This window comes from Eucalyptus grandis, chromosome 9 (genome assembly GCF_016545825.1).
Source record: "Eucalyptus grandis isolate ANBG69807.140 chromosome 9, ASM1654582v1, whole genome shotgun sequence".
Taxonomy (NCBI): Eukaryota; Viridiplantae; Streptophyta; class Magnoliopsida; order Myrtales; family Myrtaceae; genus Eucalyptus; species Eucalyptus grandis.
The window spans coordinates 39221838-39239813 of record NC_052620.1 but is presented as its reverse complement, the minus strand read 5'-3'; the positions used below and the strand labels follow the sequence as shown (position 1 = coordinate 39239813).

Below are 17976 nucleotides of genomic sequence, written 5' to 3'. Positions count from 1 at the left end.
ATCAAATTTCAATTGCCCTTGAGGAATTTTTCTAGTTGCGACAGATATATGCATGATAATTCATGTGCTCTTCTACTTTATACATTTTTATATGATCAACCGTATGTTTTTTGACTGAAGTACATACTTCAAGCCTTCCATATGCTGAGGATAAAATCTTGGTCATGAGTTAACTCCTTGATCTGCAATGAATATGGATAAAATGCTTCGACATGGGGCTTAACTCACTTTCCGTAGCGAAGACATTGGACAAGAGTCGTCTAGCGTATGCATTATGCCGGAAATTGTGAACCGCATTGGTCTCTCACGGACTGATCATGGAGTGGACACACCTCGGTATTGAAAAATCAAGTAGTTATAAAGCTGAGGTCATTTCATGAAGATGACATACATGGTTCGGACGTCAACTTTCATGTCGCAGCATGCTTACTCTCTTCCGGAAAGACAACGTGAAAATGAGCGGCGTCGCTTGTAAACCAGCACGACCATATCCTTAGTCTGTGGAAACTTGTGAATCTGTCTTTCAGTATCAATAGTCAAACATGGTTTTGTAACTCGTCAGTCAAGAGCTTCTCTCTTTGTCTGAAGACAAAGAAGAAGAATGACCTTCTATGCCTCCATGGAAAGGGTCAAAAGACCATATACTGAATCTTGCATCTGCTGCATCCAATGAGCTCCTCTTTTCCTTGCTTTATTAACCTTTTGCTTTACGCGATCCGACATCCTATGGCACGTGACCATTGAAACCTTCTCCGCCGATCCCTATGACTTCTAGCGAGATGCGTGTTATATAGCTTTTAAGATACAACAACTAAACACTCGAGTTTAATATTATTTGAATTTTTATACCATGATATTCCAAAAAATGAGTAAAGCGCCCCCCCTCGGAGCACTCAGCATAAAAAAGAAAAAAATATATATTCTTGCCAGACTTTAATCTCCTTTATTTTACCAAACCATTTCGAAATATATCAAAATTCTAACGTCGATTAAACCAATTATATCTATACATGAGTTATGCGTGAATCAAGACTCGAATCCTCCCGTCACAATTCATAAAAAAATAAATAACAATTAATTACTCGCAAAATCCATTCAAAATTTTCAAGCTTCAAACATTAGTGCTTTTATCATATTAAAAAAATATGATTGTTAAATTAAATGAGTTAGTTTTTCTGGTCAGATTTGGCTTGACATGCCGAACCTGAAATGAGTTTATAATCCAGTTATCTTTCCTTGTATCATCCTTCTTGATCTTATTTGTATTATGAAAATTCTTCATAATATTGGGAAAATCCATAAATCTGATGGCGGATTAAAATAAGCTCCCATGAAAATTTAAAAATAATAATAATAATAATCATCATATCTTATCACTTCTACAGGACAACTTCTTGGCAGAGAAAAAAGGGAAAGAGAAAAGAGCAGAAGCTCTTTGCATTCACTCGCAAAAATCTACCCTTTCCGCTCGGCTTCCCCCAGAAAGGACACAGCTTTTTGCTGCTTCTTCGACGTTCTTGTTCCGCTCTCGTTGCTCTCTCTCTCTCTCTCTCCCTCTGCATGACACCAAAGAGAAACCCCTTCGATCCTTTGAGCCCGTGTCCTCCTCTCAAAGATTGAAATTCTGCTCTTTTCTTGAAGGGCGTTTGCCCTCTTGCGCTTTCTTGGCGCCTTGTGTTGTCGATTGGTTTCTTTTTTTTCCACCGGGAAAGAGAAGAATGAGGTGGGAGAGGGTCCCGTTGCCGCAAGCCTACCAGCAGCCGGAGCCGGGCAGGGAGGAGGCGGGTGGACCCGGGAAGAGGTGGGGCCACACTTGCAACGCCATCAAGGGCGGGAGGTTTCTGTACGTGTTCGGGGGCTACGGCAAGGACAACTGCCAGACCAACCAAGTTCACGTCTTCGACGCTGGTGGGTCGTCGAGTTTACGTAATGGGGGTTCTGGTTTTCGTTCAAAGTTTGCATTTTTCTCTGAGAATGTTGTCGATTCAGATTGGTGTGGTCTACTTGGTGCTGAGAGAAAGATTGGTTCTTTTCTTTTTATTTCTGATTTGGAGATTCTGGGGTTTTTGTTTGTGCAGCTCTGCTCGTTGGTTTTTCTTTTTTTTGGGTTATAACTCGCGGTTGCCTTTTGTTTGTTGTTGGTTTTTCCTTTAATCAGTGGCCGTTGTATATGGGTGAGATGAAAGAGAATTTTTCTTGAGGTTCTGCGTCCAGTAACCGTTGTATATGGCACATCTATGACCAATTTATTTTTTCCTGTACTTTTTTCATTGTGAACAATTACTGGAGCTGTTTTTGACTTCATCCTTGTTTGCATTTTGCTGAGGTTCATATTTACTGCTGGAATTTCATGAGGATGGCTCTTGGTGTACTTTTAATTTCTGTTGCCTTCTAGTGTTTGAGTCGTGATCTCGTGTTCCATTGGAGCTTAGTTAGTGTGGCATGAGGAAGTTGTTGAACTATGCAAGGCGATCTCTTTTACCATAGTCTTGATTAATGACCCTCAGGGGAGAAGCCGGGGGTGTGAGGGGGAGAGATGAATGTGCTCCTGCTTGTCCTTGTATGTTGTAATTTTCTTTTTCGGTTGATGATTAGTTTTATCTGACTCACAGTGAAGCAAACATGGAGCCAACCCACGATAAAAGGCACACCACCTGCTCCAAGGGACAGCCATAGCTGTACAAATGTTGGTGACAATTTGTTTGTGTTTGGTGGGACGGATGGGATGAACCCTCTCAGGGATTTGCATATACTAGACACTTGTAAGTTACATTTACCGCCTTGATTTCTTCCTGCTGTACCCATGCAGTCTTGTTGCCTAATAATGTGTGTATCTTTCCATTATACTTGGATTCAGGTTCTTTTTAGTGTAATTCGCAAATCTGTTTTGTAGCTTCTCATACTTGGATATCACCAAGTATAAGAGGGGAGGGACCGGAGGCAAGGGAGGGTCATAGTGCAGCACTTGTGGGTAAAAGGCTGTTTATATTTGGTGGGTGTGGAAAATCTCCTGATGATGATGAAGAAGTATATTATAATGATCTCTTCATATTGAACACAGGTACATCTTTTAAAAGTCAACATTTCTTCTTTGCCTGTAGTTCCCATTGACATCTATACATGAAATTTGCCTTTGTGTGCATATGAGAGGTGTTGAAGACCTGATTTTCCATCAATGTTGTATCCTCCAACTTCATAAAATACTTATCTGTAGCATGCGTTGTCAGTTACCACTGCTTGTTAAGTTTTTATTGTGTAGACTGCAGTGTTCAGTATTTTTTCTTCCTTGTATAGACAAATATGCTTGTTCATGCATTTCCTTCTCATGTCTGCAGAGACATTTGTATGGAAAAGGGCTATGACGACCGGTACCCCACCTTCAGCACGTGATAGCCATAGCTGCTCAACTTGGAAGAACAAAATGATCGTGATTGGTGGTGAAGATGGACGTGATTACTATTTGTCTGATGCCCATATTCTTGATGCAGGTTTAGTGTCTAATTTAGCCTTTATTAGTTCAAGTGGATAGCGTTTTCTTGTTTTTTTCTCTCCACAGGTAATTTCATTTTACTAATTTTTTTAGGCTTGCTGTTTGTTAGATACCCTGATGTGGAAGGAACTGAATACCACCGGCCACATGCTACCCCCCCGTGCTGGACATTCCACTGTTGCTTTTGGGAAGATTCTGTTTGTTTATGGGGGATTCACTGAGGCCCAAAAGCTATATGATGATTTGTATATGCTCGACATTGGTAATTACTTTTTGCTTTTTATATGCTTTCTGAATGTCTGCGACGGAGATCATGCAGGTATGTATATATTGGGTGAAATGTCCTCAGATTGCTAATTTTCACTTTCTTGCTGGCATGTTTTATATGAAGTCTGTGTTAGTTATTATATTTCTAGGCGATGCTTGGTTGTTGCAGTTATCAATCTAAAGTATAATTTCTTTTCTTTTGGGATGTGGGCGGTTCATTGGTGTGCTAGATGAACTACTGTTTCAAGAATAGTGCCTTTTTTTGTTGTCCAGGTCAATTTCTTATCTAATGATCAGTTAACTTCGCTTAATCATTTGTATTTGGAAACTAACGTTTGGGCTGATCATCTTATTTCTTCTTCTAATTTAGTCCTGTTCCTCTTTTGCCTTGGAAAAGCAAAGGAAAGTAACAGAAGCATGCTTTTCATTCCATCAACCAAAACGCTTGTCCTCATGTTGGCTAACTATTTTGCTTGACTGTTACCTTGATTTTGCAGAATCTGCGATATGGTCCAAGGTGACTACTGCTGGTGCTGGACCTTCTGCCAGATTTTCTATGGCTGGGGACTGTCTTGATCCAGTAAGGAGTGGCATTCTTGTCTTTGTGGGGGGTTGCAATAGAAGTCTTGAGGCTCTTGATGATATGTATTACTTGCATACAGGTTCAAATTATATTTTATGGATCTTCTTTTGGCAGTTTATGTTGGTTTGCAGATTTTCAGAAGCCAGAGATATGTATCTGAGTTGATTTCCTATTTCATTTCCAGGACTCACTAGGGAACAGGAGCCAAGGCCTGAGAAGCTATCCTTGAGAAAGAAATTGAAGCTGAAGTGCCAAGAACAAAATTTGTCTCTAGGAAATGATAAAGCTTTGGTGCAAGTTGGGGTGACCACAAGCGCATTTCAACCTGTGCCACTATCAGGCTATGGTCAGCCAGGTCAGGATCTGATATATGTTTGCTTCCATGTTCTTGAATGAGGGTTTGTTGGTGGGATAAAGAAATGTCTGTGGAGATACATTATTTATTTCAATTATATATTTGTTTGTGCTGACTTGAAACCATCTTTCATGATACCTGTTGTCTCTTATTCTGTAATCTTTTTCCTTATTACTCTTGGGTCTTCGATTTCTTATCCTCCCATAAATCATTCCTGTAGATGATTTATGAGATCATGTTAATGTTTTGGTTTGGGGGCAGGTGGTAGTAAATCTGTTGAACCTATGCATTTTACCCTGTGCTGTTGTTAAGGAGTAGCAACATGCATAATGATATAATCTCATATCTAGTGACAGTTAGATAACATACTCTCATATTGATCTGGTTGCTATTGTTTCATTCTTAGAAATATACAGTGAGTGAAGTGTAATCTCAAAAAGTACTACTATGTATCATGATTCAAGGATTGATATTTGAAGCTGTAGCTATAATAGGTGACAAGGAGATGGAGATGCTTATTTTGGAATAGCATTTATTCTTTTTCACCCCTTTTGTCTTATGCTTATTTCGGAATAGCATTTATATCAAGATTCAATCTCCATGGATAATAAAGTTTAAAAGTGTACGCAACTTCCTAATTTTCACAAAATGGCTCTCTTTTTTTTTTTTTTTTTTGGTTTTGTTTTGGGGGGGAGATTCTCGGTTTTTTCCCTCCTGATCAACCAAAATTTAGCCACAGGGATAAAGTGGATTCTTTCTTTCTTCCTCTTTGTTAATGCATATACCAAACCAAGCTCTTAGCTCTTCTTGCAGAGTCTCTGCACTTACTGAATGCCTCAACTGACCAAACCAAATTCCAAAGCATACTTTGACCAACCATAGTGTAACAATAGATGGCCGACAGATTTCAGTGCCTCTTTGCAGAGGGAACACCTATTTGCCAAGATCTGACCTCTTTTTTGCATGTTATTGGGAGTCATATTCTTCCTCAAACACTTCACGAGCCCAAAAAAAAAGAAAAAAAAAGCAGAAGTTGTAATTGGTCTTCTTGTTTTCCAAATTGATCCCCAAAAAAATCATCCTACCCTTTCTCCTCTATTTTCATTCAAAAATGTCAGTGATAAGATATATGGTAAATACCTCATATTTGGTCAATTGCCATTTTACAGAATCAATACCCTTAAGGTTCACCTTTGCATTCTCTACAATGGGGAAATATGTCAGACACTTCCTACGACTCCCTATTATTATTGTTTCTGATCAATGCAGCACCGCAAATGATCTTGCCATTCACACAGGTCATCCAAGATTAAGTAGTCACTTCTTTGTTGCTCGTAATTCTGAATAAGCTATGAAACTGAGTTTTCAAAGGGGTTGTGGAGCACCAATCATAATGGTGATATAGAATAGAACCCCACTAAGAGAGAAAAGAATACTTTTCATTGAAGAATCCTAGCATTGTTTATTCATTTCCAGACTCCCACCCCATGTCGATCCCTCCCTCACTTTGAGATCCATCTTTTTTCCTTTGTGTGTATGTTGCTATTATGACTTGTCTCCCAAAAGTGATTCTTGTAATTTAAAAGTCTCCAAAGCCATTTTGCAACTATGCTCTGCTTGCTAAGGATCTAATTGGTAACCTCTGTAACCTCTGATTCAAAATATGAGAGAGAGAGAGAGAGAGAGAGAGGGGGGGGGGTGGCGAGGGGCAGGGGGAGGGAGAGGGAAGAGAGTATGTGTGTTTGTGAGGGGATGAAAGAAAAATGCCTTCTCTTGTGCGCTAAGCACCTTTTCTTAAGGGATTTAGGGTTTCATGTGTTACATTAAACTAAAATTGGTCAAATTTAAGTGTTTTTAACCTTATTTACAGTTTTTTTTTTTTTTTTTTTTTTTTTGGTTAGTACCTTATTTACATATTTAAGCATGCTACTATTATTGAGATAATGTAGTAAGAACTTCTATTGTGGGAATCTCAATAGTTGGTTATTTTTTTAACTAAAGTACAGATTCATTGAGTACTCAGACTAGTTTGCTATCCTAGTTAAAAGCTTCAACATATATTGCTAAGGTGTGGGCATAAGTTTGTGGTTGTAAATATGAAATCCAAGGTTAAGAACATGGAAATTGAATAAGGATTTTTACAAGCTTAGTCACCAACTTACACAAATTATTCCACTGTGTATATAGATATTATGGATACATTAGGATTCTTTAGATATGAAGGTGTTACCTAGGGGTAGGATTAGTTGATTTGCGATTCAGTTTGTTGTACATTTTGAAGTAGTTGCAGAAAGTAACAATCTTCTTTAGTAACGTTTCGTTAAATTTATAAGATATTAAATTGTCTAAACTTATCATATAAAGTAAACTACTTCTGGCCCTACTAGTTTCTATGACCTAAAAGCCTGAATTAAATCAAAGAATATATACAAACATGTTCATGTAATGTCTTTTAATTGAATGAGTATGAAGTGGGGTCGATCAGATTGCCAATTCTGGCAACCTCGAATGTGAGAGTGCGTAAATGAGGAGGATCACACCAGTTTCATGGTTGAGAAGGGCCATGATCATCCTGGTGACAATATGAACGACAAACTTATATGTTCAAGTTTTTTTTAACCAAAAATTCTTTCAAAACAAGGATTTTACTTATGATATAATATTAAGATTTGTTCTGTGAATTTTTTTTCATTGTGAAATAATTTTTCTTGAAGCTCAAATATAACATAATGTAAGGGTGTCCCTGTGCACAAGACTCCTCCGCACTATATAGATAGAGATATAGACATCTCACTGGAGTTTTCGCTTATCTAGAAATCATACGAATATGGTTGCAATACCTTTTTCTTTTTTTTTTTTTTTTAATTGCTTGCATGTGCCAAATCATTAGTATGGCCTCTAATGCAGGTGCTCATAGTTATCACTCCTACCAATCAGGGAATGTCCAAGGTAAAAAAATATTTCAAGCAAGGGTGACCGAGAATTTGGGTGATCGATACACCATTGAAACTGTCATAGATGGAAAACCTCTGCGTGGAATTTTATTTTCCAATAAGCCTAGCACTCTCCCTACACCTTTTTCAAGCTCCAGCAAGTGAGTCTTTTGTTTTCCCATCTGTCTGATCGATTTAGTTAACGGATGTTGGTTTAGTTCTAATTTTCTATTCTTGTAGCAGGAAAAGAACTTATGGGGATTCAAGTATGGGTATGCCAAATGGTGATTATAATAGTGAGTCAAAGGCTTCTAAAAGTATCCAGCCGGAGAAAGTCGATGATGCGCAAGGTGATGATGTGCATGGAAAAGAAGCTTCTTCTCAGGAGCCTCATTCAGAACCTGCTGATCCAATTCCTGTTTCGAATGTAACACAGCCTTCCGATGGCTCTGACCTGGACAAGGTCAGTCTACTTTGCAGTTGAAACGTTCTCTGAACCTTTGTTACAAATTTGACTTATAATCGGCTGGAAATTCGCACAAAAGATTCTTGGAGTGTCTGATTGATTTTACTTTCTTTGTTTTAGGAGCTTTTAAATGTTTACACCACATTTGCTCTAATCTTTCTCAGTTTTTGAGGAGCTCTTATTGTTGTTTGTGGTTTTCATAATAAGAAAGGAACATGTGAAAATACTTATCTCACATTTGAAGGATGATGTTCACATTCTCGGAAAGGACAAGGAAAAAATCTTGCGGAAGCAGCTTGATTTTATCCTATTCTTCTCTACTTAAAGGTTGGTTATTGAGTAGATTTAGATGCTGGTAGCAAGTTTGACCAAATTTAGACAAATAGCACAGGGCTGACCTCCGAATTAAATATTGTAAACTTCCTGTATCTACAATCAAGTTGGCATGTTAGCAAATTACAATGCCTTGATGTGATTCTGTTGTTGGAAGAGATGAACTCAGAATAGATCCAAACAAAGAATTTGATCTACCGAACATGATCTTGATAATTTATGGAGAAAACATATACCTGGTTTTGAGCTCTTTTTGGGTGTTCACAATCATTCAATTAAATGGTGATATTGGACGTTGCATTATTTTCTGTGCTTTGAATCCAAATATGGGTTGTGTGCCTTATGGGATTATTGGCTTGTTTAAGTTGATTTTTGGCTTCCTCAGGTACCTGCAAACCAAGAATCATCACTGCAGGCTCCTATCAAAGACGATCAAAAGGATGAAACTCCAAATTTGAATGTGGAAGTTCCAAAAGAGAGTGCATCTCCATCAACCAAGGACTCTGGCATAATCTCACAAATTAAAGGTATGAACCTGAGGACAAGAATCATCTATGTTGCTGTTATCCAGCTTCAAGTTTCTACAGCTAATCAGAGCATGTTTTGATTGCACACCTATACTTGGGAAAAAATTGTTTCTTGCAGTGAATGACTCACAGATCATAGATATTTTATTCAGCAAAAACTTCTGTGTATTCATGTCTACATGATATATGAACGGTGGTTGTGTAATTGTGTATGAAAAATCATATCATATTCATGGATTGTCCATTTCACTTATGCATTATCATTCGGGCACACATGTATTCATTCACGAATATATCTCGATTGTTCCATTTTCCACGGTCTTGTGGTGAGGATTTCCTTGTCTTTGGCTAATCTTTGAATTTTGTGAAAATTTTGGGGTACAAACTATGGAGTACCTTCATTGTTATCCAGAGAGACAGCTAGTGTGTTTCAGTTGCCTAATATCCTGTCACTGCAGCATGGTTTCACATGTCTTTTGATTTATCATGGAGTCAAGAGGACCAAAATCATGCATACAAGGAGGCATATGCAAACACTTTTACCAATCAATATTAACTGGAACCCTGATGCTTTAAAAGAAAAAGAAAATGAGCCCTTGATGAAATAGTGGTTTTGCTTTGGCATTGAGCTCCATCTTTAGGTGGATTTGTTCGATTTGCACGTTTGGATATGATCTAATATATGCTGACAAGTTGTCATATTTCCAATGGCAGATGAGAGGACATCAAGCCAAGATGAAAAGGGTGATTTGGCAAAATCATTTTGAAAGAGCTTCTTGCATAATTCCTTTGGATCGGTTGGCCCGCTTCACATATCCCCCACGCAAGCCAATTGTGACTGTACATTCATCAAGTTGTCCCAGATGCATTTGACAGCTGACAGAGTCTTCAAGCTAACTGTAGAGATCTAATCTACCTCTTGATCCTCGCTCGATTAGTTGTTGTCAAATTTCTCTTCATTATTTTGTTCTTAGTCTTAGCAAGCATGTAGGGCTTTTTTTGTCGAAAGTGACAGTTCTGGGAAGAAACCGCACCATAGCTGAGGAATCAAAGCCTGCTGTGCTAGTCTAAGTGTGATTCATCCTGAATCTCGTTATGCAGCAACTTGAATTTGACATGTATGACCCATCCTGAGACGAGACATCAAAATACTTCTTGTTTATGAGAAAGCATTTCATCGGCCAGAGGGATCATGTGGTAGCAATGGCGTGGCATAACTAATTTTAATGACCATCCTCCGCTTGCTGTTAATCTTGTCATTCTTGACTCCACGTGTATGCTATTTACTTTTGATTGGCTTGCTACACAGCATGGCAATGCGTAAAATGCACAAAATACCTTCTCAATGGTTGTGGGTGTGACCAATTGAAGAATTGACGATTGTCTTGTTTATCAAAGTTGTTTAAGGTGGTCATAAGAAGCTTAATGGAGCATATAAAGTACTCAGCGTTAACAAGTATAACAAGGGATGATGTGTTGACGCGTGCTCAGAAGACATCGAAAAGAATGCTCTATTTAGCAATTCAGCAGACAAAAGTCTATAATGACTAGAACTTATATGTTCTCTGTATTAGCTTTGCCAAGCCGTAGTCAAAACATCGAAAAGAATGCTCTATTTAGCAATTCAGCAAACAAAGGTCTATAATGACTGGAAGTTATATATTCATTCTCTGTATTAGCTTTGCCAAGCCGAAGTCATTAAGGCCACGACCGCGACCAACAAACTGAGAATTTAGTTGGTTTGTTGGGCATGAGGCAGCTCATGCGATAGAGTTCTAGAAGTCATGATTAGCTGGGTAAAATCCAGAAAATGAGTATGACTATATAATACATGGTGGCATAACGAAGGCAGCATCTACTTGTAGGCTAGACATGATGATATTCAAAATTCATCCAACTTCAAGGGAAATTCCTGCTAAGAAATTTATAAATCGTTGGGGTCCTCGCACATCAATTGCCACTGCCACCACCTCCAAACAGGTAGCCTAAGGAAGATCCACCACCAGGGGCAGCATGGACCTTAGTAGAAGGCCGGTCCTGCACAAAGTTGTTCTACGGTTTCAGCAGTATTGTGCAAGTAAGAAAACTTGATAAAAGATTCAGAAGCTATGGAAGATATGCAAACAGTGCACTGAGAGAAGATTAGAAGCTGTAAACAATTGGGAAACAATGCCTTGAGGGTGAAGATAGCTTTCACTGCTATTTGTGCTAATGAGGGCAGAGCACCACGACAAACCAGGCTAAAATCACAAAGACAATCAGGACAACCAAAGTAGACTAAATACTCAAGTTACAAGCAATCACCCTCTAGTCAAGGCATTTCAACATATGAATTTTCTAGTTATTCATATACTGAAAAGTTGCCACCACTCTTGATTGACTGCTATTTCAATGAATGAAGCAATCACCTATATGCAGCACCTAGGCTCCAACAATTTGCAGCTATTGATGAGACCATCGATTTAAGCGTTAACGTTGCATCAATTCAAAAAAATTTCAACAAAGAAAAGTTCAGTTAGTTCTAAACATGGAAAAGGGGAAAATCCTTGGTGAGTTTCTAAGCAAAGCTCGCTAGGCATGCATTCTATAATCCACAACTTCTTCCAGGTACAAACCTGTAAAGACTTCATCCGGCCAAAATTGTAAAGTTGACCCATGAAGGTTGACACGCGATCTCCATATTTTCAGTTTTCACAAAAACATTCACAAAAAGTTCTGAGACATGCTCACAAGTCACGATTGCTCTCTGATCCTCTGAGATAGAACTGATCCAGCCTCAATTAAACTTTATGTAAATTTGCCGTGGTTTAAATCTTGAAGTGCAACTCACGCAAGATAGATGCTACTAAACACCCCCCCCCTTTTTAAATGATACTGGTATTTTCGACACTCGCATGGGGTAGAAATAGGTTGAGAAGAGATTAAAAAAACATTTTTCAACCACATCATACCGTGATGAAGTTGCCGCTGTTTTGACCATCAGCGCAGAAATAGTTGTTTGCCTGGCTCCCCTGAATGCCCGCAGGAATCTGCTTTGTGACATCTACTGGTGGCACAAAAGCAGTAGACTTGTGAGAAGTTCCATTACTAGTGTCAGGTACCTTCGTTGGAGCTCCTCCATTATGTTCAGTGGGTTTTGGAGCCTCTCCACTGCCAAAAAGGTAGCCCAGAGAACTTTGTCCCCCACCAGCACTAACTCCACGACCCATATTTTGTGACTTGAATTTTACCTACATGAAACCAATAGCCTGATTTAGCTATAACAAAAATTGTATAAGTTCCAGAGGATACATTGGCCAAGGATTATTCAGAATTAAAACAGCAGGAGATTCAGTCATAGGAACTGTGTCAGCTAAACTAGAGTAGCACTCGATGTATAAACTGGACTCACCTTTCATAGCCATTAGGTCTACAATACAAAACTCAAGTGGAAAAAGCATCACGGCTTATGCGTGTATATATGAAGCTGAAAAAACTAAGGAATGGCACATGATTGCTTAGTAGGTAAAATAGTTGCTAATAAAAGGTCTCCTCTACTTAATCTTGTTAAAGGGATTAAATATTGATCATGTATAATGACTCGGTGTCCTCATGACATTAGTCACAATTATCAGCTTAATACAGCGGGCTTGGGTTTACCAAGGAATAAGCTCCCACTAGTTGCACAAACACAGGCAACTGTGCTTGAGGCACAGGATAGATTGTAAATCATCATGTTCATCATGATGAACATGCCTTCATTCACCTACCGCAGGTTCATCTTGTGTCAAAACAATTTGTGATGAAATCTTGAACCTCAACTTCTGTAGAGAATAAAGAAGCAGAACAGGATTCCAGAGGAAAAATGAATGAGCAAGTTCAGAATAGACTGATCATCTGAAACATGTTATCGCAGCATTCACAAAAGAAGAAAAAGGAGCCATCACAAGCGACACCTTTGACAGTTGGCTGGTCATTAGCCTAAGGAGTTGGTCATTTCACTACTGTGACAGCCAATGCCTTTACTAACGAAGCACATTAGCTTCAGATGTTCCCCCCAAGCACAAAATCACCCCCTCCAAAGCATTTCATCTCCAAAAGCCCCGTCACATGCAAAAACATCAGGAGCAGGCGCTTCCCAGACCCAGAATGCAGCACATCATCACGAAAGACCAAGAACCCACTTCCCAAAACTGGACCTTGACGAGGAAAACCACCAATGTACGACCATCTCCAGCCACCCTTTTCCCTCCCACCAGCAAGACTCGAAAAGGGACGCTAGATTAGGGCGTTTTCCCCAAAGGGTCGCCCGGGCCGCAGATCCAAACGACCCACGTCGACTAAAACAAGAACCACGCAGAAACAACACCGACCCGGAACCCAAAAAACCCAGAAAACTCCAAAATCCCACAGACCCATCGGTCTCCAACAAAGACCAACCGCGAAACGCATGACACATTGACAAGAACGGTAGAAAAGAAGAAGAAGAAGAAGCACGCAGGGAGAGAGAGAGGGGGGGAAGAAACGGCAAGTGGGAAGAACAGCCCCGCCCTCACCTTCTTCTCCTCCTCCTCTTCCTCTTCCTCCTCGCGCCTGCCCTTCAGCTCGGATCTGAAGCGGAACGAGCCCCGAGAAACCGGGACAATGCGTCCCTCCTCCTCCTTTATTTTGAAAATCCGGTGCAGGTGCCGGTGCTGGTGCCGGTGCTGGTGCCGGTGCTGGAGCTGGAGGTGTCACATGCTTTGAATCGAGCGGCGACTCGGCGTGCGAGCGAGCGCGAGACGGAGCGGCACTCCCTCCACCATGGCGAGGAGATAACGAGCGGCTTTGCGAGTTTTCACGTCCCGGGGTGAAAAAGGAGGAGAAAACGCGAACGTTACTCCCCCCCCGCCCTGTCGTGGGGCCCAAGGTCCCTAGACAAAATTTCAAATGAGACTAACGTCGCATTTATAACGAATTTACCCTAAATTATAACTGATGCAACTTAGATAAATTTCGCTCAAATTAGTGCATTTATAACAAATTTATTTTACATTAATTTCTTTTAAATTTTACTGTCAATTACTGAGGTGGATAACACATACAAAAGTGAGCATGGTTTAAAAGATAAAACCTATAACCCAAGAATCGCACCAGTGAAAACGTGTAACTTCTAAATTCGAAATATATAAGGTAAATTTCAAATTCTAAAAAATAAGGAACCTATCTCAACGGATATGTTCTAGATAATTTAGAACTTAAATCTATAACCTAGAACTTATGATATAAGTTTTAATATTTTTCCCAGTCCATGTTTTCATATGATCCTCCTATATTCTATGTCATTTGATGATGACTATATAATTTCGAGTTTTCATTTTATGACTAAGAATTTTACTTTGGGAAAAGACTACCAAAAACTTTTTGTCCAAAGTGACAAATTGACTTCAAACTTTTTTTTTTAGGTGACATGAAAAATCCCAAAATTTACTAATTGTGACATATATATCTCATCAAAGGCATTTTCGTCTGGCAAAGAGAAGAGAGAAGAAGAAGAAGAAATGAAATAAATAAATTTATAAAAGTAAAAGTCGAAAATGTCTTATAATTTAGAATAAATGTGTTGCGGTTGGCAAAATTTGGGGTTTTCATATCATAAAAAAAAAATTTTTGGGTAAATTTGTCACTTTTGGCAAAATTTGGAGTTTTCGGTGGTATTTTCCCTTTTACTTTATTAATGTCTATATTTTTTGTTTGTCTAAATATGAGTTATAGTTAGTGAATTGTAATTTAAATGATAATATAGGTGGATCATGAATAGACCCTAAAACCAACCTTAAAACCTGTGACAAAATATGTTGCAAGTTCTAAGGAATGTAGGGTAGATTCCAAATTCCAAAAAATAATAAATCTGTTATAGTGAGTAAATTCCAAGTTCTAGTGAAACTTATATGGAACCTCAAACTACTCATGTTTTACTCTCTATTTGTCATAATTATACCATTTGGTTTTTTGTTATATTAGTTTAAGATTTTATGTATATATCAATTTTGGATTTTTTGTGGTCAAAAAATTAATTTTTGGTATTTTTATCACAAAGTATACCAATTTGGGATCTTTTATGGTCATTTGGTATAAATTTATCGCAGATGAATCTATTTGGATTTTTTGTGATTAAAAAAATTAGTTTTAGATAATATTTCCATGCATGTATTAGTTCGAAGTTTTTCATGGTATTAACCCATCTCAGTGTTTTTAACCTTGCTTGATTGTAGGGGAGAGCATGGTCCCAAGGTAAAACCTAGAACTTGAAAACTCGACGGATAGGAATCTATCCAATTTTAGGTTTCAAGATATGTAGAGTAGGTTTTATATTCTAAAAATTGGGTAACTTGTTTCATCGAGCACGTTCCAAATTTTGGAACCTATCATCTAGAATCTTGAATAAGTTTTTGTATTTTTCTTTGTTTATATCTTTGCGCGATCTTATGATATTTCATAACATTCGATATAAATGTATAATCTAAAACCACTAGTCTAAACTTTCATTTTATGATTAAGACTTTACTTTGTTAATGTTTCATTTTTTGTGTGTCTAAATATAGGTTATTGTCAGTAAATTATAGCAATAGGTGGTAATTATTAAATGTGATAATTTACTACAATCATTCAATTAATAATGAAGATGAAATCTATATATAAAACCTATAACCAACCTTGAAACTTATAATATGGTAGGTTCTAGATTCTAAGCTATGTAGAGTGTTTTTCAAGTTCTAGAAAAATGAGAAATTTGTTTTGATGGGTAGGTTCCATGTGAAACCCGTACGAATTCTGGAACAACTCATCCCTACTTGATTGTTCTTTTTCCCTTTTGTAACTCTTATTTAGTCTTCCAAGGACACTTTCCTTCTTGAACACATAAACCCACCATAGATCCTTCAAGATTCAAAAGATAAATAAATCTTATGTCACTATCCTCTTCAATTTTCACTCTCCAACCTGCCGAGTAAAAATGTGAAGGTCTTGCACTTGTGTTATCGAAACCTCTGACTTCATATTTCAAGGATTTATAAGGTGGATTTATGGATTTGCTCTTCTTTTTATCAAAACAGTTTTGTTATATGTAGAGATTGAGATATTGTCCATTTTTGCTCTTGTTCATCTTGCTTTGAAAGTGGTTAGGGTTTTGAGTTGTCGAAGTGTTTATTCAAGGCAAGTCAAAAATTTAGGGATCAAGAAAAATTTAGGGATTATCTACCCACTACTTTTGACTTTCTTGATTAATTTTTATTAGCTGGGATTGAATTTTGATGTTAAATGTGAGTAAGTTCTAATAATGGCTTGAGTTACTGTGATTATTCGACTTGTTTTGATGAGTTTTACATGTTTATGAAGTGCTCGATGGACTTCCATGAGGTTTGGTTGCATTTTGGATGGGAAAAATGTAAAAATGTAAAGGGTTGATATCGCGAAAAATTCAAAATTTGTATATATCTAACAAATTTATTTGTATAAATTTATTTTTGTCAAAAACCACAAATTAGTACATTTGTAATAAATTTATCTTAATCAAATCCATTCTAGCATTTAGCAAGTTTGATGAGATCCTATCCATGCATCGGCTAATTCATAGAGTATTTTATCATGTTCTCATGAGATAATTTGATTCAAATGATGAGGTACTTTCAAAAAGTGAAATGTAAGCACGTCCATAATATTACCTATGTCAAATAGAAAATCTTATGTTATTCTAAGAGTATAATGTAATTGTTTCTTCTTTTACTATCAATGAGGCAGTTGGATAAACCAAATATCCATTTCCAAGTAATATTGTGACCATACAAGGAAGGTAGTTATTTTAAAGAAATAAAAGGATATCAAAAAGTTCATTTAATATTACGATAATCTAAAAGATGCAAAACGGTCGAAGTTAGAAAATGTTACCTTGCTTGTAGAGGCGTGAAACTGCCATTGTTATGGTAAATTGTATGTTTAAACAGTTGAATTGCCAGTTTTGAATTGAATCTCGAATAAACTTTAGAGGTAATATTACTAAAAATTACAAATTAGTACATATGACACACTTATTCAAATTTTTTTCTCATGTCCCCTATCCAAAAAAATCAAAAACTGGTATACCTATATACCCTCCATTAACCGTCCAATCTCCTCGTTAACACATGGCAAATACATTTGTGCGACATGGAAGTTCAGCATAAATGGCTCTTAAAAATGTATGATATCTTCAAAATTCAAGCTCATTCAATAGATCAGTCTTGTGAGAAGGAAAACATCCTAGAAAGGGTTACGAAACTTTGGCTATCTCAAGGCGAGCGTTTATATTTATGGCAGCATAACTCTTTGCAAGCTCTACAAAAAAGAAAAGAAAAAAGAAGCCAATTTCATAAGATGGTCAATCTTGAGCGAAGAATCCGTGAAGCATCACAAACTCTTCCTCGCATTATCTCCATCGAGCACTTTCTTGATGGCCACAATTAGCAACCCCTCTCCATTCTTGTCATTTTCATAGCTTCAGAAATCTACTGAAATTGACTCGATTTTGCACTAATTCATAATCTTAGTCCATTTTGTTCAAACCAAGCTTCCCGTATAAACATCCCTTAAAGTGCCAAACATGCTGACGTTACATATTGGGTCTATATTAAACGAGATACTTGATGCAGATGTTTTCACATCAGCAATTTATGAAGGGTAATTGTCATGAACTTAAGAATTCACGATTTTTTGCGATAGCAGAATCAATCAATATTAAATGCTTCGTAACGATATACTAGTTTGTGATATGTGATAACAATTGGTTTGAGATTTGCAATGGTATTATCCCTGAGTTTTAATAGTAATATTTCTTAAAAATGCATTGTCCTCCTCAGAATTGGATTTTGACGTGTCTTACACAAATTAAAAATGGTCAGAATTTGCGATTAAAGCATTATTAGCTCAACATGGATTGGGAACCAAGCCACGAATTATTATTATTATTATTATTATTATTATTATTATAACTTCCCTTAATCCTCACGCAAAGAAATCCCTCCCCTTT

General features: G+C 37.6%; 2 protein-coding genes across 4 annotated transcripts; one reads left to right on the top strand and one right to left on the bottom strand.

The window, feature by feature from the left end:
• The first annotated feature begins 1425 nt into the window (after nt 1–1425).
• LOC104420854 (kelch domain-containing protein 3) lies at nt 1426–10175 on the top strand. Of its 3 annotated transcripts, none has more exons than XM_010032644.3 (11): nt 1426–1908; nt 2613–2762; nt 2894–3061; nt 3336–3488; nt 3600–3752; nt 4255–4419; nt 4525–4695; nt 7633–7789; nt 7869–8091; nt 8813–8954; nt 9669–10175. In XM_010032644.3, exons 1-11 carry the CDS (start codon nt 1719–1721, stop codon nt 9719–9721), a joined length of 1725 nt encoding a protein of 574 aa, XP_010030946.2. In that variant the 5' UTR covers nt 1426–1718; the 3' UTR covers nt 9722–10175. The 3 variants fall into 3 exon arrangements, with proteins under 3 accessions (XP_010030946.2, XP_010030933.2, XP_010030938.2); XM_010032631.3 differs by having other exon boundaries at nt 1427–1908; nt 7603–7789; XM_010032636.3 differs by having other exon boundaries at nt 1428–1908; nt 7603–7789; nt 7872–8091.
• A 402-nt stretch (nt 10176–10577) lies between these two features.
• LOC104420843 (protein SPIRAL1-like 1) lies at nt 10578–13785 on the bottom strand. Its single transcript, XM_010032623.3, has 3 exons — nt 13490–13785; nt 11906–12184; nt 10578–10991 (listed from the first exon to the last, which is right to left on the bottom strand). Exons 2-3 carry the CDS (start codon nt 12161–12163, stop codon nt 10905–10907), a joined length of 345 nt encoding a protein of 114 aa, XP_010030925.2. The 5' UTR covers nt 12164–12184; nt 13490–13785; the 3' UTR covers nt 10578–10904.
• Between the last annotated feature and the right edge of the window lie 4191 nt (nt 13786–17976).

Coding starts and splice junctions, on each gene's coding strand:
- LOC104420854 (XM_010032631.3), top strand. CDS start 1,719: ATGAGGTGGGAGAGGGTCCCGTTGCCGCAAGCCTACCAGCAGCCGGAG. Junction 2,763..2,893: donor TTTGCATATACTAGACACTT/GTAAGTTACATT, acceptor TCTGTTTTGTAG/CTTCTCATACTTGGATATCA. Junction 8,955..9,668: donor CATAATCTCACAAATTAAAG/GTATGAACCTGA, acceptor TTCCAATGGCAG/ATGAGAGGACATCAAGCCAA.
- LOC104420843 (XM_010032623.3), bottom strand. CDS start 12,163: ATGGGTCGTGGAGTTAGTGCTGGTGGGGGACAAAGTTCTCTGGGCTAC. Junction 10,992..11,905: donor ACAGCGGCAACTTCATCACG/GTATGATGTGGT, acceptor AACTTTGTGCAG/GACCGGCCTTCTACTAAGGT.